Below are 27,280 nucleotides of genomic sequence, written 5' to 3' on the forward strand. Positions count from 1 at the left end.
ATATTTTAGAAAATACGATTACAAACATATACTCCAGGTAAACGATTTGACTAACAATATTTTTGATGATATAATATGGAACGTTTAAGTCTGTGTATAAGCGGTGAATAATTCACTGCTCGGCAAAGATCTCTCCGCTTACTGCCGAATATTTGGAGGTTATTTTATTATTCTGCTCTATTCCGGATGGATTTATTACATACAAATATACACCCATCCGGAGTAGAGCTCACAATATTCTCGACATGTGTAAACTTCCTAATGGACATATTCCTTTTGCTTTAAGCCATAGATGACTTACAAAGACAAATAAAAAAAATATTAAGAAGGTAGATTTAGTAATGCTTACTCGAATTTGAATTCAAGTTGATCTGTTATGATCTCGTAAAATTAACGAAAATTTTGTAAAGACTCCAGAAGTTCTGAATATATTAATGACATACTACATATAGAGTATTGAAGCATTCCAAAATTTGTCGCTTTAACAGATTACCCTAACGCATATGATACTCTATGTTAATTTAAAGCTTCAAGTACACAGTAGGATCAAGCTTTTATTGAAGTGTTGTAGTAATTTCTTGGCATATTATGCTGCACATCGAAACAATTAAAAAAGTAGTGGGTACAAATGTATGTATTACTGTAAAATACGTGCATTAAATATTAATGCATTAATTTTGTACTGTAGTTACCTACATCAAGTTTTTACACGACTAATAATTTTTAACCTTTATATAATTAGTATAAATGTTAAAAATATTAATAATAAATATATGTATAATAAAATAATAATCATATAACAGAAACATGAACACTGAAAATTGTCAAATACTTTTCATAGTATTTATTATATAAAACTGCTTTGTTAGTCTCGTTTAGTCTATTATAAGCCAGCAGAACCAAAGGTTCTGGATTGAAGCTCTGGGTCAGAGTGATATAAAGTAAATAGTGCTTTTTTTAAAGAAATCTCTTTAGCAGTTCGGGAATATAAATCTGTTATATGCACAGAAGTCTTTGAAATTATTTTTGTTATTTATTTCATTTGAAATTCATAATCAGATGTATAAAAAAATGTTCGAATATCGTTATAAAAAAAACGGGCGTTTAACAACCAAACGCGATTGTGATTTTAAGTTAATTAATACTTAAGGATAGTTACACAAAACGCCTAAAAATATATTTCCCTTTTAAAAGGTCAAATACGATTCGTTGGGATAAATATTATGTGATTTATGTAGTCAACATCACAACACATTATAATAAAAAACACGGATTTTAAAAAGGAAGCTATATGTATTTTAATTTTTTTTTAACATTGTACAACATGACAAACATTACACTGATCCCAATGAAAGTACCTAAAGCACCTGTATTATGGAAAATCAGCAGTAACGCCGTCGTTACTACCGACGGTAGTCGGTAGGTACCGTACGGTACCTACCGGTACCGCACCACAAACATCCAAGACAACATAGAAAACTAATGAACTTTCTACATCGACTCGGCCGGGACATCGAACTCGGGACCTCAGAGTGGTAAACCGATGTAGAACTATTTACTTAAGAGTGATGGCCTCAACATATCACTGCTGAGCTAAGACCTTCGTTTCAGGCAAAGGTAATGAACGTATTCCAACACGCTTGTCTAATGTGATGACGACCTCCGAGGTCGAGTGGTGTGTACACCGGTTTTATGGTTCGCCACTCCGAGGTCCTGGGTTCGATTCCCGGCTGAGTCGATGTAGATTATCATTAGTTTTCTATGTTGTCTTGGGTCTGGGTGTTTGTGGTACCGTCGTTACTTCTGATTTTCCAAAACACAAGTACTTTAGCTACTTACATTGAGATCAGAGTAATGTATGTGATGTTGTCTCATGTTTATTAAAAAAAATGTACGAAAAATCATTAGATAACAATTGTCTTGTAATTTTTTTAATATATGCAATATGTATGTATGTATGTATGTATGTATATATGTAACGTTCAGTACCAAAATCACATATAACTACATCTAGTACAAGTAATTATATATTTTATCACTACACTTAAAATATTAATAAAACTTATAAGTCGTCTTGATTTCTTACTTTGTTCATTGATTGTACTTAATTATACTATAATAAACTTATTTCTAAATCGTTTTGTAAAACTGACTAGCAGTGTTCTGTAACTGAGGTATGGTTGTATCCTTTTCTTTCAGAAGTTTTCACTGAGTTTTTGCTAGGTGATAAATAGCGTCTGAAACAAAGATATTTATTAAGATTTGAAATAAAAGATTACCAGATGTTAGAATGTCCTCAACTGGACAAAATGATTATTTTTTTACGAAATCATTCATTAAAGTGTTATATCATTACATGTTATGATAGATATAGATAAAGTACAACACAACTTAGATGTAGCGTCGGCGAAATTTGTAACACGGATAAAATCCAAATTAAGTACGCTATCTCAAATTATCAATATTTATTTTTTAAGTGAATATGATCTTTACACAAACTTTATAACTTGTAATATCATAGGACCTAATATATTCGTCAATTTGACAAATCGACACGGTTGAACCAATGCGAGAATCTATTGCGACGAATAGCGACGAATGGCGCGATAGGGAGCTGTTTCTGTTGGTTGTATAAATCGGCAGTAATCGGTTTCATTGCATTTTCCGATGCTACATCTAAGTTGTGTCGTACTATGCCTATGTACGTAGATAGATTCAAGAATAGGAGGATAAGAAAAAGGATTTGAAACAGTATGTATTTATGTCAACAGAAAGATTTAAAATATAAAACATGTTTTAAAAAAAAAAGGACATAAATGTTTTGGGTCCTACTAGAATAACTAGACCTCGAGATGTTAATGAATTTCAATAACCTCGATGTTAGTTCATGTCTTTCAATCGAATAGCACTTTCGTCGGCAGACACTCTCGTATCCTCGGTCGGAGCGGAGCTGGACCGCGTCGCCCACTTCCCTAAGCTCGTTTCAGTTGCAGGAATACCTCGCATAGTTCGCCACCTTGACACACATCAGCGATTAAATTTGCCCGAGTCGCATTTAGTTAATTTAACGCAGACGAAATTCTAAAGCTATTGGGTTCTTATGCCAAAATGAGTGAAATCACTGTAAGCCACAACATTCATACAACATTTCAATTCATTGAGATTATTTAAATAAAATATATATATTTATTTGAGTACTTAAATAAATAAGTGTGTTTCCAATATTTTTATCAATGTCTATAATCTTATATTTTTATGTTGAAACACTGAAGTTAGTCGACAACAATCACAATCCATACTGAAACATTCACGTTTTACGATACAAAATAATTACCAAGTGGGTTGACACATTTTGGCATAACCGGTTTATTATTACTTTTTGAGCTTTATATTGGAATATTTTTCAGAATGTCTGAAGCCTGAAAGATCAATGAACTTTGTATTTTTCCAAAAAAAAATAAATAAATACACAAATTAACTTTTCAATATGTGTACAATAATTGTTTGGTTTTAAGAGAAAATAATACGTGCCATAGCTTCATTCGAGTTGCCCTCTGTCGTCTAATAAATATTAAATCAGTACGGGTCGAGACCTTTAGGTTTAGGTAGAATAGATCTGTGACACTTTTCTCCGAAAATATATATAGGGAGTGAGGTCATTATTATCAATAACGCAGAATCGGGCAAGGTCGAAATATTTTTCTTTCTTTTACAAAAAAAGGATCTCATTACCGATTTTTTTATATAAAGATATAGGATATACTATATTATGTCTATTATATTATACTCCAATCAGTGTACTCGTTGAGCTAATGGGATATGACATATGGACTTAATAGAACAAAATCGCAGGTAGACCCATATCTGTTTACGTCACATATTATATCCCATTTTAATATTAAGATATTATTTGAAAGTTATATAAAAATATTGAACTTACTTTTTGGAGATCAAATTACGAACTTTGTTTTTCCAAACGAAAATGAAGAAGATATAAATGCCAAGTACAATGTTTGCGACGTCGACAACAATCCAGTACCAGTTGGAACCGCCGACTGCGAAGCTGATCACCTCGACCGTCCAGTTCACCCCCATCACAACAAACAGCTTGAGGTAGAGACCGTACCTGAAGGTATTATAAGTATATGATAAGAAACTATTAAGCATAGGTAGTCAAAAAGAAATTAATATCCGGAAACAAACATATCTAAAAATTTAATCGATTTATTTAGGTGATCTACAGTAGGTACAGGAGTTTCATGCTCAATATGTTTTAAACTCACTTAACAATTAAGACCAGGTGTCAACTGTCAACTCTACACTATTTTATCGATCAGACCATATGAATTAAACTTCCATTCTCTAGACAGTTTACTTCATTGCCTAGTTGTATTTTTTTTATGTGTGATGTTGGCTCTACTGGTCTTTACAGCGTCACCGGACGGTCGGGCGAGAACTAATGTCCTCAGCCCTGAGGTTGAGCGCGGGGCTCGAATTTAAAGTTCGTCCTGAGGGTGTCTCCTATGAGATCGCACCTCGGCTCAGAACGAAGTCGGTGGGGAATAGGCCTAGTAGTATTTTTTATGTGTGAAGTATTGGTATTGGCCCTACTGGCCTTTACAGCGTCACCGGACTTTCGGGCGAGAACTAATGGAAGTACTAGTCTTTTAAATCACGCTGATACACGCGCGCTCAACCTCAGGGCTCAGAACGAACTCAGCCCTGAGGTTGAGCGCGGGGCTTACCCAGTTGTATACGAGTCAAGTCATCCATATGTAAATCATTTGTACAAAACATCAGCGTGATTTAAAAGACTAGTACTTCCATCTATACAATTATATAAGAAATAAAACTGACAATTGATACAAATAATATAAACAATTTTAAAATTGTGTTAATAGAACGTGTGTCTTAGCTATTTACTGCAGATTATGTAATAACATGAAGACTAAAACACGAAAATATATATTATAATATATGGCAAATATTTGGTACTGTTATCAACTATCAACATTATAATTCTAATAACAAAAATAATTCTAGGACCTAAAAATAAAATAAAATAGAAACCTCTGCTTATCCTTTCGTAATTTATCACTTCGAGAAGATTCGGCACCTTTTAAGATGGCGGTTTCCTGTCTTATCGATCGGATTCGATGTGCTGTTATCGAGAATAACACACTATTGCAAATCACGAGTATGAATACAGGGGTGAAGAAATATACGAGTTCACTGAGCCAATCTGTAAACAAACAATTACTGTTTAACTACAAATTAGTGTACATTTTTAAAACACCTACAAAAACTCCTTCAGGTTGTTTATGTATTTTTTAATAATAAATACAATGTTATATAATTAAGTAAAATTTGCATTATTGCCACCATTCTACGCGATCAAGATTTAAATAGTAACTATTTTTAAATCATATTTGTACCTACATACTTAAGGCCTTAATGTTAAATAAATGTATGACAAAACTTACTGTCAAACCAGCACCGTCGGCTGCCAAAACCTGGAGTTATTACATTTTCAGGAACTTCACTGAATTGCATGGAAATGGTGATCGCTGTAAGGACTACTGGTACGCCCCAGGCATAGGCGCCATACATCGCAAAGCGTCGCCTCTCGCGCCGTTTGTTCGTACTCCCTCCTCTGTAGCCGCTGAAAGGTAAATAAAATACTTACAACATGAAATTACAGCACAAGATGAAATGACGGTTTGAGAATAATGAAACAATAACATTTTTCAAGTACGTATGTATTACCTTTGAGATTGTTGAGCAAGGGTTCCAATCCTTGAGTTGCATTAAACATACAAATATAACTCAAATAAGCGAACATATAAACATTGAAATTCGTAAGTTACAATACACGAGCTTCTAATATGCAACATTACGACCAATAAACATTATATTATATTACGTTTAAATAACATTATCATGCTACAACTATGATGTCATGCCAATACTGTAAACGACAACAACAATATTGTTGGAAATGAATAATATGAAACTTTGTCATACGTTTATATTATCTGTACTTAATAGTATCGGTAAGCCCCTTTACACAATATAAGACAAGAATTTTGTTTAAATATTTATTGAAACCAATCTTAAAAAAATGAGTGTGCTTAAAAACGCTTTAAGGTTGACAGTTATTTCGTTAACTGAAATCCTGTCCACATTGCTCTAGCAATATATTTTAAAATACATAAATACACTAATAGCCAAAATTTATTTTTTATTAAAAAACATGTCGCAATTTTTCACGTTTCAATGATGTTAAAATGGTTTGTTTCCTTTTTAAACCCAAAGTTTTCACATAGGTCATAAAGGTAGGCGGACGGACTGACAGACCATTTGATGGTAAGTGGTCACCAGCATAGACATTGGTATTATAAGAAATGAGAATCATTTTCAAAGCACAGTTATGCTACCAACATTGGTAAGTAATATATGGACATAACATATTATTTCCAAAAGTTGGTGCAGTAACACTGGTTCACACACTCATTAAACCGGAACCCAACAACATAAAGTATTGTTGTTTGGTGTTAGAATATATGAAAAATGGGTAGTACGCCAAGTGAGTTTTAACTAAGAATATAAGTTACCTTTGTCTAATGGCATGACCGAACTTAGGGAAGGAAAGGAAGGGATTTGTCACACCAAGGAACTCCTCTTGCTTTTTGGATACGTATAAAAATTTCAAATTCCAATTCAGAATGAAGAAAATACATAAGTATTTACGAGGCTCATTTTTATAAACATTGGAAGCATAATTTAATATAATTAATATATTGCCTTTTAAAATCGAGATAATAGTCGAAATATTTAAACCTCAATATGAATTTCGTATTATTTTTGGGATGGACAAATACAACGTACACGTTGATGGTAACAGGGTTATGCTTTTAGCCCGGTAAATGTCCGGAAAAATATAACACAGCGCTCTATTCAGTGAAACGAATTTATTAAGTCAAGCGGCAGCGCCTGATAATGGAATATAATTTCCTACTATACATGAGCCGTTCTACCTACGTCCAAAATAAATTCTACCAATTGTTTGTAGTTTTAGTTCATATTTATATATATTTAAGCATTTAAGGTTGTTAATTCTTATGATAATAAATTAATAATTGTTTGTAGATCAATAACTTCTTTATAAATTATAATTTTGCTATTTCCTCAACCTAAATTACTTAAAGGGCTGATGATTTTGATAAATGTCCCAGTGGTATTATTGTGGTATTAGTAATATTTTATCAGTAACAGCCAAATTTTTTGGCTCAATTTTGAATGTGTGATCTTTTAAATATATATCAATTCGCACTTTGGATTTCACGGGTTAGCCGTGAACTGTCACATTCCACAGAGGCCCTCAAAAAAATAGGGACAAAATTAAAGTTTGGTCATTCAACTTGAGACCTAGTCCTACCGACGCAGTCTATGCGAATGTCCTTATTAATGTTTATCGATTTTTCACCGTTTGTAAACACCATTAATCATTTTTTAATGTACATTTAGTACAACTACATTGTTCTTTATTATGTTTGCCTTAGAACTAATTATTGACTAAAAAAAACATTGATACTACTTATTTGTTGACTCTACACCAAATTTATTTATCCAGACATATCTATAAAAATAAAAAAAAATTTCCTACACTACGCTAAACTAAAATTCCTACAATGAAGCTAAATATAAATAAAATCTAAGTTAAATTTAATAATTTTATTTCAGTCTTAAAATACTAGTAAATTGGTAACGGACAAAATTTATAGCTATTCATTCATTATTATAATAACGTGAAATTAATTCGAAACATGCATTATCTATTACCTAAAGATCTATAACGATAAATCAGAGAAAATCTATAAAGCACAATTATGTATCTAATGTAAATTAAAAGTATACCAATTGATCATTCTACCGATAAATTATAGGTTGACAATAGTTAGGTAGCCATGCCGGTGTTACGGACAACGAGTCACCAACGAGAAACAGGCTGGGAATTTTCATTGTTGAAAAATGTTTTATGAAACGGACACTCAATGTTACCAGTTAATGTTCCCCAATAATGACATAACATTTAATAATTTTAAATATATAAGTTAATCCGAACTTTATTTTAAAATATTTATATTTGATACTCAATAAATGATTTTCAATGCGCTTAATTAGTTTAGCCCAAATTAGTAAAGTATAATGAAACCTTCCGAAATATTTTTTGACAGTTGGCAATAGATTACGAATACGTCAAGAAAGACATTTTTGTCGCATGTTACCAACATGATGGGATTTTTTTTTTAATATTGTTAGTGACAAAGTGTTCCTTTCATGCTAATCAACATTTTATTTCAACCGAATGAGAGTTCCAACTCTTAAAACGTTGTAATTACATACTCTTTGATGTAAATTTACTTGGAACCTACGGATGGGGCCTGCCGCATTGCGACGCTGGCGCAACCGTTCTGAAATCCACATTGGAGTAAAACTAAATTTTATTTTTCCTGCTTCATCAATTTTACATATATTTCTATAATTTTATTATTATTAAATGTTCTAGTTCCACTCGTCCAATCACTCAATCACTCTTCTCACTTCTATTATAATAGCAGAAGTAAAGATAAAAAACCTTTGACGTACAAAGTCCATACAATCTGATAATTTTACTTCTGAAGTGTCGTTAGTAATTTTTCCGACCAAACCCGAATAATACGGATTTTTTGAAAAATACCTTTTCCAATGAATACTATTTGACAGATTGATAATATTTTTTTATTTTGGCCAATTACGTCAATTCGCGGGCAAATGATTATTTATGTTTACTCCTGCCATTATGTTGTGCTATACGTTATGTATCAAAAAATGCTCAACATGTACCCAGAAGACGGGTCTCATTGTCATAATTGCCTCCTTATCATCTATAATATCAAAAAAATAACAATAGAAGTGACACAAAAACATTTAAAGTTTTGCCCAAAAATAACCCCTAAGTTTGCAATAAATAATCGATATTAAAGCTTTAATAATTACCTAAAGGTTCTCCAGATATCGAAGCACATTATATTCAGCCAGAAGAAACTCGTTTGGAATGCGTAGTATATGATGAAAGCTGTAAAAAAAAAAACAAAAAACAACTAATGTTATCTGTGCTACGAAATTATATATGTAAAGTTGAATACATATCTACAGACTTCCAAATGTGTTGCTGAATATTTTATATAAGATTTTGGAATACTTAACTTATGAATGCAATATTTATTTATGCTCAGATTTGGTTTGAAACCAAAACGCCATTTACGTTACAGTTCTTTTCAAACAAATAATGCGTCATCGACAATTCATGTACCTGCATGGGTACCTACTCTGATAAATGTCTGTGTCATCACAGTGATTTATCTGAGTACCTGCTGTCTCGTTGGTGCAGGCTACCTTCTACAGCCGAACATGCCAATACAAATGCCCGTAGTGGTACAAAAAATTATATTAGATAACAAATTTGATTAAATAAAAAAAGACTCAGTCTTTTGTGTCTCTTGTGCTTTAAGCCTTGACTTAATTCCCATCGCTTCACATAAAATTTTTTCAACATAAAAGACCTACAGAATTATCCGGCTCATAAACTTTGTGCATAGAAATGAAATCACATCGATCCGTTGATCCGGTTCTATATAAAAAATGACAAATCACACTCGTCAAGTGCAGCAATAAATTATAGGTAATAAAGTTATTTTTTTCATTGATCAATTGATTTTTATTTATTTAACATCATTCGTAGAGGACTGTCAATCGTCGCTCTCTTTTATCATCGTGGCCTCGTTTTATTATTTATTGAAACAACGTTTTGTCTTATTATAGTTCAGTATATTTTTCAAGGAATCATTTAAAAGCTATGATCCATTTGTTGCGGATTGAAATATTGAATCACACATCATGATTAAATTAAGAATTGATTGTGTTAATATTTATAATATAATTTAAATGTGGATGGATTTAGGGTTCAAAGAGTAAAACGTATGTGCGTTAAACAAATAAATTCTCTGATTTGTCTTCTCTTTCTCTCTAATGTCATGGAACAGCAACCTGACCACCGAAGCTGGACCAATGGCTGTCCTTGTAAACGTAGTCATATGTATTTATACGTATATATACGGAACTAAGTGCGGGGTATGGTATAAAACTCTAAATTGTCTTGCTTTTCAACTTGGATTGAACATAGGTATCTGCAGACTTAAAAGTTATCGGGGCACACAAGTGTGTGTCCTAAATTCATACGGGTAAAACTAATACAACCTTCAGCTTCTTTTTAGGGAAGTTGAAGTTTAAATTTTCAAAAACCTTTTCTTATTGAATTTTTAAATCTTGAGAGAAGTAGGCAGCTATGTTGGTTATGTTAAATTACCAGACAATCCGACTCACATTTAAATAATTCTCGTGATGATTCAGTCAGTGGTAATTCGATTGTATATATAGATTACTCAATAAATCGATTTCATATTTTCAATGTGTAAGATTCCAATCTCATACAAATTTATGCACGATAATATTTACGTTGAATGTATCTTAAATTTATAACCTTCACGATTTATTAATTAAGCATTGAAAGTGTACGCCGGGACGGATCAATAAATCTATTCGCTTCCATCCAACCTATCCAGACGGATTCCACTCACACACTGCAAATATGTATAAACAATCTATACTAATATTATAAATGCGAAAGTAACTGTGTCTACGAACTTTTCAAGCTGAAAACGCTGAACCGATTAAGATGAAATTTGGTACGGAAATAGGATGAGTGAAGGTGAAAACATAGGCTGCTTTTTGTTATTCGCACTTCGAAAGGATAAAATGGAAATGACGGTGTATGCGGTATAGATAATTGTACCTATAAAGTTTGCGCAGATGAAGCCGCAGCTACAGCTAGTATAAAGCATTTTCATCTTTCAGTTTAAAGAGCGAGCGAGTTACCGGTAAATTTCATTACACCGATGATCATGTCATCGGCTAATCGGTGGTATAGTACGACACAACTTAGATGTAGCATCAGCAAAAATCGTACAACCATTTACCGTTTTAAGTACGCTATACCAAATTATCAATATTAATTTCTTATGTGAATATGATATTTACACAAACGTAATGACTTGTAATATAATATGAACTAATATATTTGTCAATTTGACACGTCGATTTACATGCACTTGCTTTCTCGGGTTGAACTGACGCGAGAATCTATAGCGACGAAGCGTAGAATGGAGCGATAGGGAGCCATTTCTATTGGTTGTGTAAATCGGCAGTAATCGGTTTTATTGAATTTGCCGATGCTACATCTAAGTTGTATGGTACTATACATGAAATGATTAATACTGCTTACTTTGTCAAAAGTCACAGTGGGCGGTAATGACACTTAAACACCAGGTGGTAAATTTATCTGTTTCCTTGTATTTGTTAGATACTTTAATTCGTAAGAAAAATAAGATAAATCTGAAACAAACTCGAGCGTAAAAACCACATAAATCACATGCATGTTTTATGTGTTAAAAGTGTTTACACAACTTAATCTTTGTTAAAGGAAAATACATTTATCTACTTAAATAGGAAATTGTTTGTGTTTTATAACTATTTAAAGCGTTGCCAGATATTGTGCATAGCTGTGAATTTTTTTCCAAGTTCTTGCCATTGTAAAAAAAGGAGCTCTGTATATATAAAGACTGGCAGCGGAGAGAAGCTGTGATAATAATTGTCTCATATCATTTTAATTCAAATAACCCGTATATATCCATGTGTTAACGTGTCTTGAGTAAAGACCATCACGTTTATCCAATGCAGATTAAAAAAAAACTGTAACACAGAGAAAAATCAGCGGTGTTTTTAATTACCAATGAGTAGTAAAATAGATACGTCTATTCATCTTTTCTGTTATTCAAATAGGTAATTATTCTGTTTAAGCGGAATTCGTCTAAAATGTCGAAACTAATTTATTTTATTGGTCATTAATCCCACGAAACGTTTACTTCGAATGTGTCACTTGGCTTCTCAATCATTCAGTGACGTACATCCGGTATTATTCTTGAACACACTTTGGATTGATATCACCAAAACAGTTGTTGTCTAATTTGACTACTAATTACTCTGTAAGCCGAGATGGCCCAGTGGTTAGAACGCGTGCATCTTAATCGATGATTGCGAGTTCAAACCCAGGCAAGCACCGCTGATTCATGTGCTTAATTTGTCTTTATAATTCATCTCGTGCTTAGCGGTGAAGGAAAACATCGTGTGGAAACCTGCATGTGACAATTTCATAGAAATTCTGCCACGTGTGTATTCCACCAACCCGCATTGGAATAGCGTGGTGGAATATGTTCCAAACCTTCAACCTCAAAGGGAGAGGAGGCCTTTAGCCCGACAGTGGGAATTTACAGGCTGTTGTTGTTGTTGTTGTTGTTGTTACTCTTTAACAGATTAATTATTTTAACAGAGATCTTCGGCACAGACCATACGTGTACTTAGACTTCTGATGTACTATGAAATATGATAGAATATAAATAATCAAAGACAATGATATATATGTAGACTATTTTACTACTTTTTATTTTATTTAACAATTTTAAAGCTCTATGTTAACTGTTATCAATGTTTGGTACAAATAGTTCGATTGAACAACAACAACAACAACAACAGCCTCTAAATTCCCACTGCTAGGCTAAAGGCCCTTTGAGGAGAAGGTTTTAATTCGATTGAACATTGAATATTAAATATATTAAATTCGTTTCACTAATAGGGTGGGTACTTTCGATGGTGTAATATAAATTATGAAAGTTGATAATACTTAAAGATTATATAGCAATATACTTCAAAATTCTGATTTTGAGTCATAAAAGCCAATTATTACTTTTTTATTTTATATTAAAAAATCGTAAATTTTTAATCTACATGTCACGTGACCTAAAATACGAGCCGCCATTCTGTGACGTAAGTGCGGCAAATACGGACAGTTCAGTGTTAAGTTATTAACAGACAAACTATATCTATCAACTTTAACTTGATTTACTTTAACATTAAATTTAAAAAAGTCAAATCAAATTTTATTTTTAACAATTTATTTATTAAAATGCAAACCGGATTTCTAAAGGCAGAAAGCCGTTCGTATTTATGAATATGGACTGTTATTTATATAGGTGTGACATCACCAAAATGACTGAGCGGGGATAAAGAGTTTTAAATTTTTATTTCATTTTCGGGCAAGAAAAGATGTCTATTCTGCCAAAATATATTTTTTGTGGCTTTTATGAGGATATGCAACATTTAGAAGTACTATTTTAAACACCGAAGAATACCCTATTCCGTTAGAAATACTAAATAAATAAATAATGTTTTATTATAGAGTTGGTATTTTTCAACAAAATAAAACAAATATTTAATCAAAATCCGATACACCATTAAAGATGAAATATAATCTTAAACATAAAACAATATATCATGTATAAAATTATCGAAACTTATTTCACAAAAAAAAACAAAGACCGTGCAATTCAATTGAAATCCGCTCCTGTATATAATACCAACAATACCGTCATTAACGTTAAGTAATTAGCATACTTGAATAACAAACTGATAGCCAGTAAATAAATTTAATAATACCATTAAAGTATAACACATTAAACGCTTTAATACAATACTTGTCACACAAAATAACAATCCCTAAACTATTCAATCGTTAAAACAATGTAAGGCAGTAATTAAAACAGAGAATTACAAGCTTATTTACGTATGGTTCAAATCCATTAACATGGGACATCATGACGCAGTTACTGCGTAAATGTACATAATACACATAAAACTAACAGGGCCTTGCTGAGCATTCCATTCGCTTAATGCCGACACACCCATAACTAGCTCTTTAGTGAAATTAGTACAATAATATGAAATAATAAAATTTCAAGAGTGCACAGTTAATATCAATTAGTTAGGGAGCGGTTATCAGCCACTGATACCTTTCAGCACTCTAAAAATTAATATGCGTGGAATATCAAATTAATATGTACTTTATTATGGAATTGCAAGTGAAAATAAATAATGTTGCCAGAACGCAATATTACTTTTTTAATAACCGTATATAGTAATTTCTATATATGTTATTTTACCAAGAGAATCATAAATTTGAATCATGGATTTTATATTTTACCGTCATAATCCAACAGTTCATTTTTCCTACCATTTTTAAGAGTTTATATAAAGTTGGAATCATAAATCAAAAATAAATGTGGATATTCATATAATACAGATACAACACAGATTACAGATTTTAATCTACCTAATACCAATAGCCAGGGTTAGTTCAAGTAAATCGCCAGTGATCGAGTAAAAAAAGTATATATGACACACATATATACTAGGGAACATGCAAATATTATGTTTATAAAATTTTGCTCTTAAAATGTTAAAAAAGTATAAAAGAAGGGCCACTGCAAAGTTTATATTTGATATACATTTGTTTTTTAACAAAAATTACGAAATAAAGTAACGAGAAACGGAACGTATTTCAAAACACTAATATAACGTTCAGTGACGTCACTCCTGTTATGACTACTTATTTGAGGTTATAGTTGTCAAAAAAGTGGATATTGAAACGAAAATAAATTGCGTATTTCGAATAAAAATGGAAGTTGGGTTTGTCAAAGCTGACTCCAGATTCCTCTTTTCAACTTGAAACCACTTTTTTCTCAGTTTTGTATCAGAAGGTCCACTCAAAAACCATTTATTTGAAAACTTTGTTGAAGTAGATGAACATATTAGCACAAAAATACGGCAATACGGCTTTTTTAGAAATATCAAGTAGTCCGTTTTAAATTATTACAAAAAGTATTTCAAAAGTCGAGAAAAAAAACATTAGCCAGTGAGGACATGTATGATCAATGGGCCAGTGACAGACAAGAGTGACGTCATACGAAATATAGATCCGTTATCGCGCGAAAATTTAAATTGACATTTTGAAACCGCATTTTTTGCAATAATTTAGAGTGTTTTGGATTTTTATATAATTGTGGTCTATCCTATAAGGAGTTCTTTAAAATAAACACAAAAATAAAAATATTGCATCTTCCCTATTGTATTTAAGTAACTTTTATGAATGTTGAAAGAGAGTAACCACTGAGTTTCTTGCCGGTTCTTCTTGGAAGAATCACATTCCGAACAGGAGTTGTAAAATCCTACTTGAACAAAGTAAATTCCGATTTTGTGAAAAAAGTAACCACCGAGTTTTTTTGCATGTCCTTCTGAATAAAATCTACTTTCCGAACCGGTGATAATTTTATAAATCAATACTGTAATATGAAGTTATAAGTCCAATGGAACCCACTGTTATACGTTGTTATTTTACTTCTATATTACATCCGTTCAAATACTGATAAAACATATATTAAATATTTGGGTAGATGTATGGATGTTAAAAGCCAAACAGCAGATTTTTTTTTTACTAGAACGAACAACGTCATTAATCACTGGAGCTTCGCGTGGTTGCCGCTAATAACTACAGATTAATTTTAAAAAGTTATAAGTTTTGGTAAAATTTTATACATATGCTATGCTAAAATTAAAGTCGAATTTGAATTTGAAATTTAAATTGAAATCAACATCAGAATATTATATATATTTAAGTTGCTTTGAAAAATATACTATTGTTTATTTGTAAGAAAACAATACCTAATATTATTTTAATAGACACGGACTATTTTCTTAAAGAAATGCCGTTAAAAATATGAAAGATTAAACTACTAATAATAAGAATGTGCAAGGCTTATGAGGATATAAGTTATTGCCGTACATTACGCAAAATGCTAAGAGTTCTCAGAGGCTTGAAAACCTTTACAGCGGATTGAAGGTTCTAACTCAGCCTAACAATGTGTTTTTATTTACTTTAGGTGGGAAAACATCGCTAGGAATTGATAAGAAATATAGGTTTTTCTATAAAATTCGGTCCTATCTGTTCCCACTACAACGGATTGAGGCAAAGATTTGAATTAATCTCTATCCATTTTCTTTGAGAGAAAATTTTAATAGGTACCTTTGTTAGGCAATGGTACATTTATACACTGTTATATTGAAGGTATCGTCTGCAACGAGGGGTTATAACGTTTTTTATCTTTTGTATTATCATTTTCTCACCACCGTACCCAAAAGTTTTGCATCCAAATCTTGGATCAAATAAAAAGAAAAATTACTTTCATCAAGAGAAATTACTCTAGGCGGCTTCCAATTTAACTCGTCGTAGACTCCCCTACACGTATATATCAAGTCGTCAATGGGTCGATTTCATAATCAAGCGTCTTTTATAAGTTTTTTTTAAGTCTCAGTCTTAAGGTCGTGGCCTCTAGTTGCCGGCTTAATTATATAAAATATATCGAAGAAAAACCAGAGCAATGTGAAAAGTGTCGTGGAATGAGAACCAAATCCTTTCCATTAAAAATATACGAAGCTTTTGCCAAGGAGTTGGACATTTATGAGCACTTTACGGTATATTTTTTCCCGTAGACAGTAAGGGTAGCTCGCTAGTGTAAATAATTATGCTAGCGGTAAATCCTATTCGTCATGTTCGTATAGCGTGCTGTTTATTAAAACGGAATAAATATCACGCTATATGTTAATTAATAAAACGAATGTAGTCTAAAGATTTTATAATGTATCTATGTGTAGCTGATACACATTTTGTCATACATATCTAATTTTAAGATTAACGAGTTGATTAAGCGCAGTCGTTTCATTTGTCGTTTTATTTATTTATCAGACTTTATGTAGTTTTGACTTTGTCTTCATTAAAATTTTGACATTGAATTTTCAATCAGCTGACTTGTTTTATTGATAAACATAATGATTGCATTTGAAATTACCCCTTTGTATGATAAGATCTATTCAATAATTTCTATTGGCACTAGAACGTTTGTATGTTTGTCCTCTACACGTTGGTATCATACGATTGTGATGAAACTTTAGCAAAGTGATCTGTAGTTATATGAAGTATATACGAAGAAGATTTTTTCATGGAATAAGTAGTGGCATACCGTCAAATGAGTCACCTAATTTGAACTGGTCAAAACACTACCATAGATATTAACAAATTTAGAAATGACAACTATTTTTCATCACCCATGCGATACCAACTTTAAACACGAAGATGTTCTGTCCCTTCAAACTAGAACACAACAATACTAAGCACTGCTGTTTTCACACTAAGCACTATGTCAAAAATACTTATAAGTATTGCTGGTACCTATCCAGATAGGCTTGTACAAAGCCCTGCTACGAAATAATGAATAGTTATATTTAAGTACTGTTTCTAAAATTTGAAATAAATTGTCAGGGCTAATGGGTATTCCTTTAAAATGACTAGCAGACAAGTATGTCATTTGCATAAAGCCCTACCGCCGAGTAAGAATTTGTCTTTTCAATATTAATAGAGTTAATAGATAAATAGCTTAAAGGTTATTAATATTAATATACAATTAAATAGATATATTTCAATAGTAAACTAGCGACAATTAACTCCGGTCTTTTTTATCATCACTATTATCTTGCATATATTTGTATATTTTATTTAAGTAACAGATACTATAATCATAATAGGTACGAGTTATTTCAGTAACATAAATATACCTAACCTATAAATCGGCTAGGAGAATATTATCACTCAATCATTGAGTATTCCATTCTATTTCTTGTATACTGTATTTACCTTATGAAAGTCTACCTCAGCGGCAGGCTGTATCACCTTAACTCGTATAATTTCGATGAGCACAGTCACCCTGTTGCCAGTTGGTGACTTCTTACGGTAATGTACTTAATAGTACTATTTTTAAATTCATCATTTACACAACGTGGTAATTACATCATGACGTAGGTATACATACATATGACATATCATACATAAAACGCTATCTTTCCACTTATGCACTAAAAAGTATAAAGTAAAAGGACGTATAAGCAACTTACCGATAACATAACAGCCTGTCATAGCGACACCAATTTTGCCAGTGTGTAATTTCAGGTAGGCCAGAAACGGATAGGCCACGATGAGACCCGCGCAGTACGCCATAAGACACATGCCGTGCAAGTTACGTAGTTCCGGGATGAACGCATACACCAGGAAAGTTGCTAATAAAAATGGTACCGAGAGCATCAGACCTGAAAGTTAGACAAAGTTGATTAATTTGCTTGTTTAAAAGTAATCACGGGATCTACGAATTCGATTTGAGAATAACTAATGTTGAATTAGTTCATTTATTTTCTCATTAAATGAATTATACGTTATAGACTAAATAAACGGTGAAACCTCGCAGAGAAGCTAGACTGATATATAAATAAATTGATACTGCAAAATACATTTAAACGCAAGTATGTATGTAAATATACAAAAATTTCGTAACTACGCTGCTGCCAGTAAATAAATGGCGCCTATACTAGAGCAAATTCTTTATATGTAATAGGTAGGCAGAAGGGCACACAAGACCACCCGATGGTACGTGGTCACCACCTGCTGACCATTCTTTACATTACATCAATGCCCCACCAACCTCGGGAGCTAAAGAATATAGAAATAAAGAATATATAATAAGATGTTATGACCCTTATGCCTGTAGTTACACTGGGTTTCCCATCCTTTAAATCGGAACTCAACAATACTAAGTATTACTGTTTGGCGCTAGAATTACTGATGAGTGGGTATCTACCCAGACGGACTTACACAAAGCCCATAGAATTAGTTTGCATTCAACATTGAATACAATGTTGTCAGAATTTAATTAACACATAAAATTTCAATTTCGTAAGGTCCAAGAATAAAAGAATAAAAAATGGAGTAAGTTGCAGGTACCAATTTAACTCGTAAAATTTTAGCAAAATTTTTATTAATAAAACTTGTTCTTTGTTAGTATGCTGTGCATCTTATTCATCCGATTGATTTGATATATTATGTATAGTACGACACAACTTAAATGTAGCATCGAAAAATTCAATATAACCGATTACCGCCAATTTATACAACCAATAGAAATAGCTCCCTATCACGCCATTCGACGCTATTCGTCGCTATAGATTCTCACGTCAGTTGAACTCCTATAACTCCTGAATATTAGGTCCTATGATATTACAAGTTATTACGTTTGTGCAAAGATCATATTTTCATAAGAAATAAATATTGATAATTGGGATAGCGTTCTTAATTCGGTTGTGATCGGATTTACAAATTTTGCCGATGTTATATCTAAGTTGTGTCGTACTATAAGTTTCGACCTTATAACCATCCTTTGTAAAAACAGTATTGCAGTAGTTTGCATTAGCTACTCGCAACACAAATGGCCCATTGTGGACTTTTATTAAATGAATGACCTCATGCAAGTTTTTCATTACATGATAGAGCTCATTTAATGCTTCATCTTATATTACACCTACGCAAATCCACTAAGGCCATTGGAGTTTATAGGTAAGAAATACTTTGTTTCTATAATATACAAATAACTAGTAACATTATTTAAAAAAAGATATTTATTGCTTGCCTTTTTTACCCGACTGCCAAAGAAGGAGGGTAATGTTTTTCGAGTGTATGTAAGTATGTATGTATGTCTTTTCCTTTGTGACCTCCTGTAGCCTAAACGGCTTGATGGATTTTGATGTATGAGGTATCGTTAGATTTGTCTTGATTACGGGAGTGTCATAGGATACATTTTATCCTAAAAGTCCCACGGGATAAAGACATAATAATATTTTTTCTAAATTTCCCTTTAAAAAAATATGTATGCGGTATCATTAGATTCATTTCAATCACGGGAGTAATTAATATAGGATACGTTTTTTCTCAAAATTCCCACGGGAACATGTTAATTCTGCGTCAATAAAAACACTTGACCCAAAAAAGCTGTTGGACCGGCCCCACGACGAATGTTCTTTAACTGAACTTAAACGTTTGCGGGATCTTCAGCAGTAATGACTCACCTAATTCTTTTTCTTCTTCACTACCAACAGTCCAGATTGGCGGTAAATTTATGTTGCGGAGTAACATCACTCGTAATCTAAAGCCAAATGTCGTCGAAATAATTTAAAATGGTACTTACATATACATAGTCTTCTACATCTACAACATTTTCGTTAAATAAAAACAGCTAAAAAGTTGTAAATAAAAAAATTATTATTAAAAAAACAAAATACCCGACTGCACACTAAAAAAAGAGTAAAACAAGCCCCACAATAATATTGATCAATCAAATGCTAAAAACTAATTATGTAATACCGTTTAAACAATACCTATATTAAAATACACTACAATATGTGTTCGTAATCGATAGTTAAATAAACAGAAACTTATTTTGAATACAAATTTACTGAATATAATTTATAAATGTTGATGGAAAGCATCGCAGGCGGGGACCAACAGAGGCTTATTTATAGTCATTTCGGTTGTGCACCATTTAGCAGAATTTTCGTTGGTGGCGGTCAAGGTGGTCCCCGCCTGCGATGCTTTCCATCAACATTTATAAATTATATTCAGTAAATTTGTATTCAAAATAAGTTTCTGTTTATTTAACTATCGATTACGAACACATATTGTAGTGTATTTTAATATAGGTATTGTTTAAACGGTATTACATAATTAGTTTTTAGCATTTGATTGATCAATATTATTGTGGGGCTTGTTTTACTCTTTTTTTAGTGTGCAGTCGGGTATTTTGTTTTTTTAATAATAATTTTTTTATTCTTCCTTCTATATACATAACTAGCGACCCGCCACGGCTACGCACGGGTGCAATGCTGATACATACTAAATAATTTGTTTATTTACGACATCGCATTAGAAACTTCTAAAGTTATCAGTATTTTTTTTTTACTATATTGTCCATGTATTATATATAAAAATTATAAAATTCATCCCTTTGAATCTCTCGAAAAAAAAACTGCATCAAAATCCGTATTTTATACTATGTAAAAATAAATCTATTGTAATTTCAGTAGATTAGGATGACAAAATAAATTCAAGCTTCATAATAATTACCGGTTTAATTAGCTACATGATAAGTGGTCACCACTTCCTAAACTATAGCATGAGAAATAATAACAAGCTACCAACCACTAGAAGTAATAAATGTACCTACATTATGTACCTTTAGATGTAGGTGAGTTGGTGATTGCTATGTGCAATTACACGGAATCACACATCCTTTAAAACTTGTTTGGTATTAGAATCAATTGATTAGCGGAATATACCACATACCCAGACAACGCTACATGATACCAAAAATTTAATATTTTAAGTGCCTATAAAGTTCTCAATGTAAACATCTATTAATATACATTAACGTACCGGCATTGTATTCGGTTTCAAAACACACCTAGCTGTAATTTATCATGGGGCCGGTGCTACTCAACACAGCAATATCAGTTTAACAGTTGTGAGTAATGGCCTAGCGTTCCTAATGAACGTACGCCTCACCGAAATAAATGGCTTTAGTTTGAAAATGCATTTATTGGTAAAGCATCTAAGAATTTAATGATTGGAACCCTTCGCGTCATAACAGTTTATGATCACACTCGATATCAATTAGACGTAGTTCTGATAATGCGCACATATAAATAAACGTTTCAGCGAAAAACGCCACGTTAATAGATCAAAAGCAGACTGGTTCTTGAGTGGAGACTGCGTGTCGATGTAGTGAAGACAGCGAGCAGGGTTTGAAGGGGAGCAAATGATCGGTCAGTCGCGTGCCATAAGTGAGGCCTTCGTCTAGCAATGGACTAAGACGGGTTGGCGATGATGATGATGATCATGATATTATATTTAGAGGGAGAAATAATTACAAAAAAATGAAAGCACAATATAACGGAAAATTCAGAACAATCGTTTGGAATTTTTTAAAAAAGACGCAAAAATCTTTCAATAATTAAAAGGTATTTTGATTGTGTGGATGACGAGATCTTGTAGCAATATTATTAGAACATAATATATGCCTTTGAGTATTCTTAAAATTTAGCTAACAGTTAAAATAGTTTTGACGTAAGTATTTAGACATGCTAAATACGTTAAAACACCGATCAATCTCCATTGTGCGTTTTCCAACACAAGACACAACAATTTGTAAATTTCCCACTGCTGGAATAAGGCCTCCTCTCCCTTTAAAGAGAAGGTTTGGAACATATTCCACCACCCTGTCCTATACAAGACACATTGGCAAATTAATCAGTGCAGCGGCACAAACAAAATACACAAAAAAGGCAATACTAAATACATTATAATTTACTTAGCATTTTTCAAAATTGTCTGAATTAAGAAAAAGTAATGCCGACTGAAAGCGACCTTTACGACGCCACGTAATCCAATAAACTTATATGTAGTTAGACATACACCATTTATGCGGGAGGTAGACCGTTACAAGTAGAAACCGAAAGGAGCGTAAAGGCGCCACAGAAAGACAGTAGTTTTACATAAGTAGTGACGCTTGAGAGTTTGTATGATTGAAGGCACTATGACGAACAAATTATAGCTTAGCTATGATTATATAACTATGTCACATCGACTTATTTATACTTTTAATTATATTAATAATTACATAAAGCAAACCATTTGAAGAGGCAATCGGCAGGATATGCTTTTAAGGTAACCGTGTAATACAAGACGTGAGGGGCATTGTAATCAAAACATCACAGGGGTTTAATTGGACATTTTCTTAACAACTTTACTTGGATTAATGAATATGTTCCAGTAATAACATGCTTAAGTTAATAGACACTAAAGATTGGACACTAACACCGACTTTATTGCCAAAACAAGACGTTCGGTAACAGTTTAGTGGCAATAACACGTAACGGAATAAAGAAGATTTATTAATCATTACGTGTTTTACAATCCGAAGACTTCTTTATTTATCCGTATATATTTTGAGAGAATAAATAGCATATATAAATAATAGCACTATGTTAACATAACCATCTGTAATAATATCTATCAATTCATATAATAAACTTGGAATGTGTGTTTGTAATATTAAAATAACCGCTTTTTACTAAATGCATATGTGTGTATAAATGATACATACGAAACTCTATCTGTCTGTCACATCTAATCACTGGAATGGCTTGACCGATTTTGACTGGACTTTTACAGACAGAAAGCTGATGTAATAATTTTAGAAATATGTTTAAAATAATAATAATGTCATACTGCAATGTCCAAATACTGTCCAGTACCGTCTGCAGCGCTCGCGCATGCCACTAAGCCGTTACGTCGGGTACATCCCAAAAACGCCTTAATATCGCAAAAGCTAACTATATAATACAGATTTACTAAATTCTGTGAACTCAACAGTAACGTTTTTGTTAAGTTCAAACGCGGACGAAGTTGCGGGCACAGCTTGTATGTTATATATTACATCATATAAATATATAAACTGCTATAATATGCTATATAGGGTAGGTAATAAAAATTGTAATCAACATAAAATTAATTACATAGCCAACATAAAACTAAATTGATACGAGTTTGATCATTACAAGTTACTATTATGCTATATAAACATAATGATATAATAAAAATCGAAAGATCTTAATCGGAAAACGTTTTTATCATGAAATTGCTCGTTAATTTTTCCATAATTCGGACGATAATATGAGACCTCTCATAATTAAATGTATCAAACCTATCACTAAAATTGATAGAATAAGATGCTCCATGTAAATGTTGTTTTAATTGTATTTACTATCAGGTCCTCTTGTTTACTGGCTGATACTGGTCGTGTTGAAGCACTGTAACTTAGTCGAGAAATGAAGAGCGTTTGTGAGAGTTCAGAGAGAAGACACTGCCGAGTAAACAGATCCCTCCATCAAATTATTAAAATCAATTTTAAAGAAATATATTCAAAATCAAATTATATTCTGTCTATTTAATAAAATCAAAGTAGTTAATGTTATCCAGAGAAAACCACAGATGTCACAAATATACTGAACTAATCAAATTTATGATTAGAAGATATCCAATTGACCTGCCCTCCGATATTTAATAAAATGTAAAAACAATAGTTTCGACGATGTGGGCTTAAAATACACCTAGTTTTGTGCCATGGCTGCGTAAGTTGAGGGCCTCACATATCTTATTCCAGGGAAGCATAGAGAAGGACAGCTACCCAGATGGCCTTTGTTACAGAGGAAAGAAGGAGCACCGATACATTATAAAAGATTCCGTTGCCGGAAGCGGTCATCATGTGAGGCCTAAATAAGATCTTTGAAAATGGATGATGGATGACATAAATCCATCATCAATCATTCATTTTCAAAGATTTCTCCGCAAAAGGTTTATCAAAATATATTAGATGTTTTCTTACCAATGCCATATGCGATGTACAAAGCTGGGCTGTCATCCGTGGACTCTTCATCGGGGTAACAGACCCCAGCCACCAGCCTCGGATTCGGGACGCTGTCATCCAACATCATATCCAAGCAAAATCTTGAAGGGAGGTGCCATTGTGGACGATTCAAAGCAATTTCGTACAGCGTTCCATTCTATAAATAAAAATATGTATTTTAGAATTTAAACGACTCACATATCTTGTTTTTACTACGAAATAAGTCGTATAAACGATTAAATTACCTCGTTATAAGAGAAGTTACATTTACATTACAAACGGTTGTTTTACAGTCTTTGAAATGAAACATATGGAAAATTCAAACTGACTATCATGCTGCTTGATCTCCCTCGGATATAAAGTGTGTTCAACAGATGTGAATTCATTTTTAATAGAAATATTTTGACGTATACCGTGGAAAGATATATTTTTTACATATTACATAAAATATCTAGCGACCCGTCCTGGCTTTGCACGGGTGCAAAACTGATACTAAATATACAGTATTTGTGTTTTTACGCTATCACATTAGAAACTTCAATATGATCAGAGTTTCTTTTCTATATTGTTAATTGTACAAAATATACAAAAACCTTCCTACACTCTATCTATTAAAAAAACCGCATCAAAACCCGTTGCGTCATTTAAAAGACCTACATAAGGACTTATAGAGGTAAGCGATTTAATACTATGTAATGATGATGATGGTGATGATAATGAATATGTGCCCGGATCCTTTTAGATGATTTTATAATATTTTAATATGTTACATTTTTAAATAGAAACTTATTAACCTTGTGTTCAATAAATGGCTATAAAATTAAAAATACTGCTACATGTTTATATCATAGAGGAAAAAATTTTTTCATATCCAGTATACATGTTGTATTACCGACTTAAATAATAAAACAGGTAATACCCCGTGGGCCGTTAAAAACAATTTATTATCTGTTTATTGTGCACCGGGACGGAGGTGCTTTTAAAAAGCAAACAATGTTCATTAAATTTTACCTTCGCACGCCATGAACAATTCCTCTAAAATAATGACTATTAAATGTATTAAAATAATTTCATCAAGTTTCCATTATGCGATTTGCTTTTTTTTAATATTTACCTGTGAATTTTTCGAAATAATAGATATTACTTTGAGGCAACACTAAAAATCATTTGTAAATACAGAAACCAGAGGAAAATATTAGTATTTTAAACAATCATAACAGCAATAGTAGCTCCCTATTTTAAGAGCACTTATTTACGAGAAACTAATTTGTTTTAAATAGAAATGACTTGCGGCTTGCATTTTATACAAACCAGTACAAATTCATAGTTTAGTTAATCTTGAAATCGTTTACATTTTAAAATAATTATCAAAATTACGTTTTACTTTTAATTATTTTGCTATTTTTTATTTTATATATTAATGATTTTTCATTACCATAATTAATGAAAATATAGATTGAAATATTCAGTCCAGTGAAAAATAGAATTTAATAAAATGAGAGAGGGAAACTACATATTTATTAAATTATGTAAAATGACATCAAAATAAGTGTTTTTAATTTATTTAACATAAGTAAGCAGACTGGCGTATGGGCCGTTTAAAGTAAATAACGTCTGCCCAAAGAACGTATATAACACAAATATCCATACAAAAATATGTGTAATGTAACTTAAAAGTATGCGTGGTCAATAGAAAGATGTCCGTAGCACTGTAAGTAAGTATTACTAACATCAATAAATAACCGTCCATAAATCCATCCGTCAATGCGCCGCCCTAGAGAATTAATATTAGGTATATTATTTTCCTTGTGCCTGTAGTTACTCGAGCTCATACACTCTTTAACTGGAACACAGTATTAAGAGTACGGTAAAATAATCATGGTGGTGTAGTGCCTTGCATAAAACGCTAACGCAGCATTTTATTATACTTATTTGTAAAGCGTTTTGTAAAGGTTATTTTTTAAAATTAGACAATAGCAAGAAATAAATATGAGACAACATCACATACATTACACTGATCCCAATGTGGAGCTGGAGCACTTTTGTCATGGAAATTAGAAGTAATGACGGTACCACAAACACCCAGACCCAAGACAACATAGAAAACTAATGGTAATCTACATCGACTCGGCTGGGAATCGAACCCGGGAACTAAAAGTCGCGTACCCATGAAAACCGGTGTACGCACCACTCTACCACGGAGGTCGTCAAGAAAGATAAACAATGATTTCAATGTTGTTAAAGTCAAATGTAACACATTTGTAAATCCATTAATCGACGATATATATGTTCTGCGATTTATATTAGGTACATAGATTGATACAGATTACAGAGTATTATACGTTTGTGTTTTGCGGGATGGCACTTTATTTAGAAAAAAAAATTTAACTACTTCCAAATAGTGTTGTCTTAAATTTTCGCGATTATTACACATTAATCACGGGTATATATACCCGTGACCACGAACGCTGTAAAGTGCTCGAAACGTCGGGATGCCAAAAATAATTAATATACGCGATTCAAATCCGGTATAACTAGTTTTATTTAAATACTTCCAAATATATTTCTTAAAAAGTCCTTAAATAAAAAAATAGTTTCTGTTTAAATCATGACCGCATGGAATGATGACAATAGCACCAGCAGAATTTTCCAGTTGATTCGCAATTTCTGTTCAATATCCTCTGGGCAAAAAACGAACAAGCCCTCCAGTTACCAGTGGAAGCAAAAAGACGTGCTGTTATACTTTTAATGAAGCTTTTTACCCTAATACTCCAAGGTACAGTGTTTCAACGGTAAAAATATATTAGCTTATATTATTCAAATAAACCGACTCCCTTCCTACATTGTTATAGTTATATCTCATTTTCTTGGGAATCCACATCGGCTAAAAATCC

At 32.3% G+C, this 27,280-nt stretch overlaps 1 protein-coding gene across 1 annotated transcript in view; it reads right to left on the minus strand.

Annotated features, from left to right (window-relative positions):
* Positions 1 to 1,939: 1,939 nt before the first annotated feature.
* The window catches only part of LOC124534261 (G-protein coupled receptor Mth2-like), a 44,664-nt gene continuing 19,323 nt past the window's right edge, over positions 1,940 to 27,280 (minus strand). The window contains exons 2-9 of the mRNA XM_047110010.1: positions 24,366 to 24,543; positions 17,995 to 18,186; positions 9,040 to 9,118; positions 5,484 to 5,662; positions 5,071 to 5,242; positions 3,941 to 4,126; positions 2,873 to 3,016; positions 1,940 to 2,237 (exon numbers count right to left, since the gene is read on the minus strand). Of these exons, the coding sequence (XP_046965966.1) occupies positions 2,881 to 3,016; positions 3,941 to 4,126; positions 5,071 to 5,242; positions 5,484 to 5,662; positions 9,040 to 9,118; positions 17,995 to 18,186; positions 24,366 to 24,543 (1,122 nt within the window). The 3' untranslated portion in view covers positions 1,940 to 2,237; positions 2,873 to 2,880. The remainder of the gene's footprint in view (positions 2,238 to 2,872; positions 3,017 to 3,940; positions 4,127 to 5,070; positions 5,243 to 5,483; positions 5,663 to 9,039; positions 9,119 to 17,994; positions 18,187 to 24,365; positions 24,544 to 27,280) is intronic.

This window comes from Vanessa cardui, chromosome 12 (assembly GCF_905220365.1).
Source record: "Vanessa cardui chromosome 12, ilVanCard2.1, whole genome shotgun sequence".
NCBI lineage: Eukaryota > Metazoa > Arthropoda > Insecta > Lepidoptera > Nymphalidae > Vanessa > Vanessa cardui.